The sequence below is a fragment of the Hipposideros armiger genome, unplaced genomic scaffold (assembly GCF_001890085.2).
Source record: "Hipposideros armiger isolate ML-2016 unplaced genomic scaffold, ASM189008v1 scaffold_839, whole genome shotgun sequence".
NCBI lineage: Eukaryota > Metazoa > Chordata > Mammalia > Chiroptera > Hipposideridae > Hipposideros > Hipposideros armiger.
The window spans coordinates 124,802-135,087 of record NW_017732189.1 but is presented as its reverse complement, the minus strand read 5'-3'; the positions used below and the strand labels follow the sequence as shown (position 1 = coordinate 135,087).

The 10,286-nt window shown below is 42.5% G+C and overlaps 1 protein-coding gene across 1 annotated transcript in view; it reads right to left on the bottom strand.

Annotated features, from left to right (window-relative positions):
- Window positions 1–9,117, bottom strand: part of FAM184A (family with sequence similarity 184 member A) — a 133,041-nt gene extending 123,924 nt beyond the window's left edge. Inside the window, exon 1 of the mRNA XM_019629330.1 lies at window positions 8,506–9,117. Coding sequence (XP_019484875.1) covers window positions 8,506–8,673 — 168 coding nt within the window. The 5' untranslated portion in view covers window positions 8,674–9,117. The remainder of the gene's footprint in view (window positions 1–8,505) is intronic.
- Window positions 9,118–10,286: the final 1,169 nt, after the last annotated feature.

Sequence of the window (10,286 nt, the reverse complement as noted above, 5' to 3'; positions counted from 1 at the left end):
CACAACTAGACTGAAGAACAAAATGACAGCAACTTGTCTGTTCCCCTTCCCCAATTCCCCAGCACTGTTCCCATCCCCCCAATTCCCCAATAAAAATTAAAAAAAAATACTATATCTCTTATAATAAATAAGGTGGTACACAGTAGCTGAGTCTAATATCCAAATCCCAAGTATTATGGTTGATCACTAGGTCTTTTGTTTTTCCATCTACCAAAAGTCCTTTGGTAGTTTCTTTATATCTCAAAATGACAGTGGTAAAAGATATTGGTCAAAATTTTTACACATTCAACTTCACTACTTTTAACATATTCTTGCTAAAGCTTTGGTAGGAAAGAAAATATAATCATTAGTGAAATAAGTTTGAGGCCTACAAGTGATAGTACTCACTGCTATATTTTTAATAGAAAGCTAAGAATAAAAGATTTATTTTCTAAAATATTTGCTTTGGTCTCAAATTTTAAGTATACCAAAATATTGACTACAACTGGTGATCCCCAACCTGCAAAGGCTGGTGTTTCCAAAATGCATTTTTATATATTAATTGATTGGCAGTATGAGACTATTTTCAAATAATATTTAAAAGGACTGTTAAGTTCCTGGGTCAATCTAAAAGCCTCTATGGCTCAGTCACACTTGAAACATAAAATTAATCTGATCATAGTTTCCCCCCCCCAACACACATATATTTATAACATTGTTTTTATTTACAAAAAGAAAAAAAAATCCTGAATTCAGTTAGCAATTGTCTCCCCTCTCTCCTCAGGAGACCAATTTTGACAGACTTATTTAATTTCCTTTTCATTTCACAAGTGGCCTTTAGGACAGAAACTTTCTGTGATGAAAAAACAAGTATTGCATTAAGACTTTCCATTATTCACATCAATCCTATTTCATGGCATAATATTCAAGTTTATTTGACTACCAACAGTAAACAATGTTTAAATCTCGTAAGATAAATTGAAAGGGAAGATATCAGTATTTTATCAATTCTCTTCTCACTCTCACTACTTCCTGTGGATGGAAAAGGGGCCACATGTTAAATCTGACAAGCTCAGGGGACTGAAAATAACCACAGAGGATGGTGTGAACATCAAAATTGCTAACAAAGGTGGGCCATGGCAGGAAGTCATATCTCAAGCTTCCTCGTAAAGTCAATCTGTGCCTTTTCAGTGGGCCTGTTCTTTTGTCTTTTTGTACCTAAAATATCATCTTTAATCCTTTTTCTGGACCAGAGCTGGAAACTGCAAAATTCCTCATTATGCTTGTCTCCTGAGTACCATCTCTATGTGCTATAAAGGGCGAACTGTTAGCTACCCTGCACCCACCTGTGTGGGAGAAGTACCTGTCTTTCCAATGTACTTTTATCCAATTCCAGAGATTTCCCCGCTTTGCTTTCTCCCACCCCCTTAATCTACAACCAATGGATTTCATGTAACCTTCCTCCTTGGATTCTAATGTATAAAATAAGTTTAAAAACAACCATTTTCTGGAGCATTTTCTTAATCAGTTGAGACTTTGCTTCCCAGCAATTGTCGTCAGTTTGGCTCAAATAAATTCTTATAAATTTTCTCTTGGGCTGGATGTTTTTCGTTGATTTTACTTATCAATTCTCTTCCCACTCCCACTACTTCCTATTATCATTCAGAAGCTAACTGGCTTTACAGACCCAATTTACTCTTCATTCTCATCTCAAATTTAAGAGATACAAATGTTTCAGAAATATTCATAATTTTAAGAATTAACCTACAAGCGTTTACATATTAATTCAATTAAAGTTAACAGATTGCTTCAATCACTTTTTGCCTAAACTTTATCCTTCATTCCGCCTTTTAAGAGGTTGGCAATTAGAAGACCTGCAAAGGATTTTCATAAACAAAGGAGAAAGGGAGAGAGAAATAAACTGGAAAACTTCCAACTTACTGCCTTCAGTTAATGGGGCCTGAGCAACAATCCAATTAAAAAAAAATAAAAAAGCAAGCAGTCAGAGGAAAAAAATTTTTAAATAACCACACAATAGTAACTTTGACACCAGCTATGACAGTTTCTAAAACAACACAATTTAAAAATGTTTTAAATCTTTAATGACTAAAGCTGTTAATAAAAACACGAAAATATTATGACATTTATCTGAGAATCCAAAAAAAAAATCTCTATTACAAATTTACCAAAGCCACAATTACACATTGTACAGCCTATTATAAGTGCAGAGGTTCTACAAGTGTAGAGAGGCGCACTGGTTTCCCTCTCATCAAAAGTCTGATTCGGATGGGAAGCAAAACATGGTTCCAACATGAGAAAATAACCACCAACAACTCTGTGTCCTCTTATGAGTAATACTAGTTAGAAAGAAGGCCGACACAGGGGAAAGAGACCTGCTCTGGTAGCTTCTCCTCTCCTACACCAACCCAGAGACCTGGGTTTATGTGCAGGTTCTGCCAGTGACAAGCAGCGTAATTTTCAAATGACTTTGGGCCCTCAACTTCCACACCTATAAAATGAAAGGGTTAGGACCTTTTAACTCTAAAGGCAGTCACTTTTTTCGGGGGGAAAGGGGGGGAACAATTGATAAATAGTATACCATGCTTTTGTGCCAATAATAAAATATAAAAAAATTAATTCAAACCACTCATAACTAAAGGATTACATCCAAGATACTACATAATAGAATGACAAAGCTACAATGTAATAAAGGAGGAAAAAAAAGATGCATTTCGCATGCGCTAAGCTGAAACAACCCAAGTCATAACCAAAAGTGACTATTATGAAACAGTACATAGGTAATTCAAACAAACCAACTAGTGAAAAACCAATTGCATTTAATGTACAGAAAACAGGATTGTTTGAAAATTTCACTGGTTTTGGGATTATATAAACACATTCTGGTTTAGGATATAGTAAAAGCAGAGTTAGTATTAAATGATTGATTTGAGACATTTTCATTTGCTAAGAACCTGCTGTATCAATTACCTACATTTTGAAATGACAAATAATATTTATATCTTAGACAGAGTGCTTTAAATTTTTATTTTTACATAAAAAACGTAAGTATATAATGAGATGTTATAACTTTTTAAAGCAGTTTAAGGGGAAGCCAATAATCATTTAAATATTTAAGAGTAATTTAACTCAAACGAAATGATCTAGCATTAGCCCAGAAGAGTAGCAGATACAATTCCTCAGAATTATTTACTACTGACTTCCTCTACTGTATAACAAAATTACATGGTACAGCATCACCACCACCACCACCACCACCATCTTCAATAAATATTTACTAAGCTTTTATACTATGTGCAAAGCATTCATAGTAAGGTTACATGAAATATAAGATACAGTCTCTACAGCTGAGGAACTTACAGTCAAATCGGAAGAACAAGGTACATTTATAAACACAATAAACAGTATTTTGCAAATTTGTATTATTAAGTATCAAAGCAGCACAGGCAATAAATATTAGAATAATTCAGAGTAAGGCAAACCCAGAAAGGCCCAGGTTGGTCACGGCAGCTTTCTGGAGGAGGGACAGAAGCTGGGTACTAAAAGAGGAAGGCTCAATGCTAAGCACAGAAAACACAAAGAAACCACTTCCTGCTCTTCAGAACCTTATATTCCACTCTACACTAGGTCTGTCTGTCAGTGATAACCGGACTGAACTATATTGAAAGTGCAATCCACTAAAGAGACATTGGATGAGCAGTGAACTTAACAGGATATTAAAAGGGAAGTTTCTACTGAGAACCAAAAACAATCAATGTTCCAAAGCAGGTGCCAGAACATTCTCAAAATTTCCAAAGGAGGCAGTCTAAAGAGAGGAGTGTTGAGCTGTGTTACCTCCAAACCCCAACACCAACGAGAGAAGCTTCAAGATTACAGGGAGGAGGGTTGGATAAGGCTCCTTGGGGAGAGCTATGTGAACAAGTGCCCTCGCCTTCAAGGGGGAGGGGAGAGGTGGTTGCTTGCCCCTCACCTAAAGCCTGGGGGGAAAGGCTTTGATGGGACTTGAAGAGCCTGGTATTATCATGTCTCACTCATGTTGACGAACATAACTGAACTGGTACCTGATTCACACCTGGAAAATCTAAGGATGAGAAGCTGGATGAAGAGACATGTGACGGCAGAAGAGAGCTGACTGAGTTGGAACCACTTCCAGAGCATGCCGGGCAAGGAATGAGAGCTGCCTACGGAGCATGTGGGCCCTAAGGGAGAGACGGAGAAAGCTGGCGTGGGGTCACCTAAGCCCACCCAGGAGTGTTACCTGGAGCTTGCATGGACCTCAGCAAAAAGAACGTGAAGATCCTGCCAGATCCAAGAGGCTCAGGAAGGAGTAAGCAAGCAGCCAGAATTACAGACGCGTTCTCCTTCTCAAGCAACCTGGGGAGAGGAAGCGCGCGTAACTGAGGTGGGAGGTTGAGGAACCACATTTGCTGCTCCTCTTTTCTCCCCTCCCTTCTTCCTTGTCCAACTTGGGAGGGGTCGGAAACCAGGACTGGTGAGGCAAAGCAGGGGTAGAAAAGCCCGGTCAGAAAAAAACAAGCCACTGGTTTCCCCACCACCACGCCCCATTACTGGCTTCCCCCTTGCAATAGGCAGAGCCAGGGAGTGGGCATGGGGGAGAAACTTCACCCGTTATTCAGCTTGGTTTGGGGTTTTTATTTGTTGGTACTAGACGTTTTAATAATCAAATTGAGACCTTTGCAACTTAGTTACTGAAGGACAATTTGCATTATCTAAAAGTAACCAGAAAAGTCAAGTTGATCCAACGCGCAGGGGATGAGCCAATCTCACAGAGTAAACTGAAAGGGACGCGGTGAGTGCCAAAATTAAGCTGTTTTTAAAAGTACATCCCACAAGTCCTGCTTTTCAGCCTAATGCACTCTGAAGAGTCAACACAGTGGAGAGTAGAGAAGTCCACAAAGGTGATCTTATAAAACAGAATTCAACCCATCCAGCTTCTCTGCCTATCCTGAGATGGTTCAGGTATTAACAATCCCAAAAATACGCCACAGCGTGATTCAAGAATCTAATAGTAATTCTTAAAATTGGACACAAGTAATCTAAATATGATTGACTTGCTTTAAAAGGCCAAGACTGTGTCTTGCTCTCTGCTGTATCTCTAACACTTAGTAAAGTGCCTCTTACATAAAAGGTGCTTAAAGAACTACTGTGCTCTGTTCCAGAGATGGCTGCTGTGTTAGGTTCTTAGGAAAGAGACTTTGAACAAATACGTCTGCAGCTGAGACTGCTTTTCAGTTAGTTAAAAATATATTGAGACCCACTCTCTGCAAAATTTACAGATTACTTTCATCCTTAGCCTTTCATAGCCAGACAAATCTCTGAAAAATGTGAAAAATTTAAACTTTCAAATAGAAAAAAAAATTACTATATACATTTCTAAAGAGTTTAGCAGGAAACCCTCAACACAATATCATATAATGCTATTAAATGCAGAATGGTTTATTTTAAAAAGAGAGGAGCGTTTTTAAAACATATTATTCAGTATTTTAGTAATATTTTGTTAGCTGACTTACTATCTTAGAGAGTTATAGTATTGTCATCCTTCTTTTAAAGACTGGAAAACTGAGGCTCAGAGTTGAGTGAACTGCCAAAGGCTAGTAAGTGGCACAGCAGGAGTTTTAAGTCAAGACAGTGTGTCAGATTCCCAAGCCATGCTGACGATAATGCTAAAGCAGCGGTTCTCAACCTTCCTAATGCCACAACCCCTTAATACAGTTCCTCATGTTGTGGTGACCCCCAACCATAAAATTATTTTCGTTGCTACTCTATAACTGTAATTTTGCTACTGGTATGAATCGTAATGTAAATATCTTTTTGTTTTCTGATGGTCTTAGGCTACCCCTGTGAAAGGGTCATTCGACCCAAGAGATGAGTTCTACTGACTCATTTCAAAAGAAATCAAATCCTATCTAATGTTACCTTTATAACGTCTAGCTTTGAAGTATAAGCTATTGTCAAGTTCCAAACCATAGTTCTGCTTAACATATCTATGCTGATATGGATTCATTAGTAAACTCTTCATGAGTAAAAATTCTATATAGCAAATACCATTAAAATCTAACAATTCATATATTACTCATGATATCATTCTTATGATACAGTATTTACAGTGTGTATGTGACTGTAAAATTTGACAGTTTCTAAAATGGTACATGAGGGAGGCAGGTCTTACTGTATGTTTCAGAAACTGAAGGGGTAGAGTCCTATCAGATCATTTCTTTCTCACACCTTATCTGAGTAATAACCCTAGATATTTCAGTATAAGTCAGTGTTTTTCAACCTAGGATAATCCCCCCTTCACCCCAGGAACATTTGGCAATGTTTACTGTCCTGACTGTGTGTGTGAGCGGGGTTGCTATTGGAACCTACTGGGTAGCACCAGAGATGCTGCTAAACATCCTATAATGCATAGTACAGCCCCACCCATTCCCAACATGTAATTATCCAGTCCAAAATGTCAACAGTGCCAAGGTTAAGCAACTCTAGTATAAGGGATTAAATGTCTGAGGCATTTAGCAGAGTGAGTGGTGCAAGTGTTTAGGAACTGTAACCATAAACACTAAATCAGGAGTTCACGTCACACTCAGTAAAGATTAGGTGCAGCACTCAAGCTGTGATGAGAGCACTGGCATGGGGACAGCCTCTGCCTATTAGGTTTGACGTAGGCAGTGGAAAGACAGAAAGTGACAGCAACTTCTCTCAGTACTCCCACTTAAACAGTTGTGTTACATTATTTTTTCTGATAAAAAGACATGAACTTGAAAAAGCATAAGTAAAAAGTAGTGTACTGGAGGGATAAGAAACTTCTTTTATAAACTGTACACAGTTCCACTACCAACTTACTGAAGATTTCTATTCCTTAGAGCAGGGCTCTGGAGAATGATGTAAAATAAGAACAATGGATGTTGTGGACACACCGTAAGATCAGAATAAATAAATACCCATGTGCTTCATTTTGGACATCAGTATTCTGAAGATCAAAACACAATTTCAGGAAGCCTGGCTTTTAGCTCCCAAATGTATAAATGTTCTGATGGTATAGTATCGTGCCTTCCTGGGCCTTCCTTTATCTGAATTTGGGGACCCTGTGTCACAAGAGGACACGGTAAAAACTGGACACACAGCTGATACAAATCAAAAAGCCTAACTTTACAAAATGTTGCCTTGCTTGGATGGTTGAGTACGTATGCTCTCCTTTGCTCTTCCATTTGAGTCTTCATTCTTTAATCCTTTCATGTTATTTTTTCTACGCTCAATCACTTTTCTTCACCAAAATATGTTTACCCTCTTTTCCCTCCCATTTCCTTCTTTTCCTCTCTTGAACTCCGTTTTCCTTTACTCTCTCAAAACTGCTAACCAGTAATGGAATTATATAATGAGAATTTTGTGGTTGAAAGAGTCAGACTTCAGCGGCTATCCAGTAATAAACCCTCATAATGCCCACCTCTCTTCAGCATACTAATGCTCCTAAAAAGTGGTTAGCCCACTTTGTGATCAGCTTAAACGCTTTAGGGTCTGTCACCTCTACTAACTTTCAGAACTACTAATCACTTCTTCTCACTTAATGGATATTGAAAGATTGCTCCTGATATCTAAACAGGGCAATATAATCAACCTAAATTCCTCTTGCTTCACGGGTATCAACTCTTTCTCATTATCAACATTTACTAAACCTGCAAACGCTTGCCATCCAAGTACTGTCCTAAACAACAGTTGGCCAAATTTGCAGGCTATTTGCTCTCTGGAAATTAACTTCTGATAGACTGAAACATTTAACTGAATGCAGACACATGATTCATCTAATAAACCTTGTTTGACATTTTGTCAGGATAAGGAATGACTCATTAAATCCCCCAAACTGGAATGCATGGTATGTTTTACCCTCCTACATTGCTCGGAAGGTTTATTCCCCCTTTACCTACGTAACATGCATATGTGTGTGTGCGTGTGTATATACACATACATACATACATACATATATATATATATATATATATATATATATATGCACACACATATACACACGCGCGCGCGCACACACACACACACACACACACACACACACACACACACAAACTGATTAATTCCAAAGATTCCAGATCATGGTGGGTAAATAGGGTACTGTACTTCATACAGTACGTAGTGTAATGCCTCGTGGAGCCTTGGCACACGCATGAAAGCAAAACCAATGAGACTGATTATTGTGGAATAAAGGAAGTAGATCCTAAGTTGCTCTGCGCAGGTTTATCCCTAAAGGGCAGCCGGGTACGAGTCCCAGAAACCCCGCCGTGCTGCTGAGCTGCCTAGTTGAACGCTGCCGGATTCCACCGAAGTTTGAGCGGCTCTCGGCGGTAAGTCTCCAGTTGTTGCTTCCCCGTAACAGCCCCGTCAACTCGCCCCGGGCGCAGGGCGCGCAGCCTCCCGGCGGGGCCGGTGAGCCCCGGGCGGCCCGTCGAGTCACAGCCGTGCAGACCCCAATGCCGCCCTTACCTTGGTGAGCTGGGCGATTTTCTTGCTCATTTTCAGGTGCAGGTCCTGGCTGTAGTCCATGCCGTGTCCCGCCTGCTGCGCGGCGGCCGGCGAGGGCGTGAATTTGGTCGCCCCGGCCGCCGAGCCGCCGTAATGGTGCTGCTGCCAGCTCATGCCCGGGGTCGCCATCTTCCCAACAGACCCCGGCCAGGGCACCTGTCCCCGCGCTCGGGGGCGGTCCCCGAATCAACGGCGTCTGGGAGGCCAGGGCCGGCGCATCCGCTTCCAGACCCGAGCCCCGGCGCCTTCCAGCCGCAGCTGCAGGCGCCCTCCCGCCCGCGATCCCCGGTCACCCCGGTGCAGGGACCGAGCGGCCCCTCCGGCCCGAGGCTGTGGCCGACACCGGCGCGGGGCAGACGCCCGGGGTCCGGCGGCAGCAGCCCGGGGCCCTGCCGGCTCGCGCCCGGCGACGGGGTCGCTGGCAGCGTGGCCCCGCAGGTCCCACTCCCACCTGGTACCAGGGACCCAGCGAGGCGGCCGCCGCCGGAGCTGCGGGGGGAGGCGGGGACCGGGCGGGCTGCTGCGGGGGGCGGCGGCGACGTGGAGGAGGACGCGGGAGCCGCGGAGCCGCCGTTACCAGGGCGCGCGGGGCGCGCGGGGTTGGCAACGTCATTTCCCCGCAGCCAAGCCCCGCCCCGCGCCGCCCTCCCCGCAGCCTCGCAGCCCCGCAGCCCCACTGTTGGTGCCGGAGCCTCGCGAAGGGCGCCCTGGGTGGGACCCCGCGCCAGGTGCCTCCCCCTGCGGCGGGCACTGCCGAGCCCCCGCGGGTGGGTGAGCCCCGCATGCCGCGCGCACAGCTCTAGGTAAAATGTTTGGCCAGAGATGATGGGGTCGTGGTCACCTTCGGTTTGCAGAAGGCGTGCCTATTTACCGAGCCTTTCCACGTGCATCGTCGCGTGCACCTGGCCCAAGCGGCCCTTTCCCCCAGAGCGGCCGGCTCACATCCAGCTTCCTCCCAGCACTGGCCTCAGCACCGGAGAGGGGGCACTGAAGTCGCAGGAATCTGATCATCTCTGCCCTGAGCCTTCCTTCCAAACTTAACACAAATATGATTGTTTAAGTGTCTTAGGCCGGCCTACTACGTGCCAGGCTCTTTCCCTCATTCAACATCAAGTGTCAGTGTGGAGAGACCATCTGCCAAGTGGTATAGCATCCATTGCATCCCCACCTTTTCCCAGTCTGATGGAGCCTGAGACAATTGTATGTGAAATCTAGTTGGCTGGAAGTAAAGGGGAACAACAGAAGTTGGAACAAGATGTCAGTTCCTTGAGGATTTGGCACAGGGACAAAATGTGTCACTGCTTGTGCATTTTCACCTTTCTAAATGTGTTTATTTCTTACTGATTTTCTAACATCTCAACTCCTGCAGGTCAAGTGATTTTTTTTTTAATGTGTACCTTGTGTTAAGTCATTTGGGGGCAATCTTAACACAAACTTTGAAAATGCAAAATTGTGACTTTGTTAAAAAATGCAGTTTTGCAGAACTAAATCCCCCACATTATAATATGTGACTTTTTTTTAGCATTTAAATAACCATCATATAAATCTGAGATTATTAACTAATCTCTTTAGGGGCCCAATTAACTTAAAGAGTCTGATGAAAATCTAAACCAACAAGGTAAAAGATTGAATAGGATCTTGAAATACTTCCAGAACTGTTGAAATTTAAGAAAAGAAGCCTGACAGCCTACTGAATGGGAGAAGATATTTGTCAACGAGATATCTGATAAGGGGTTAATATC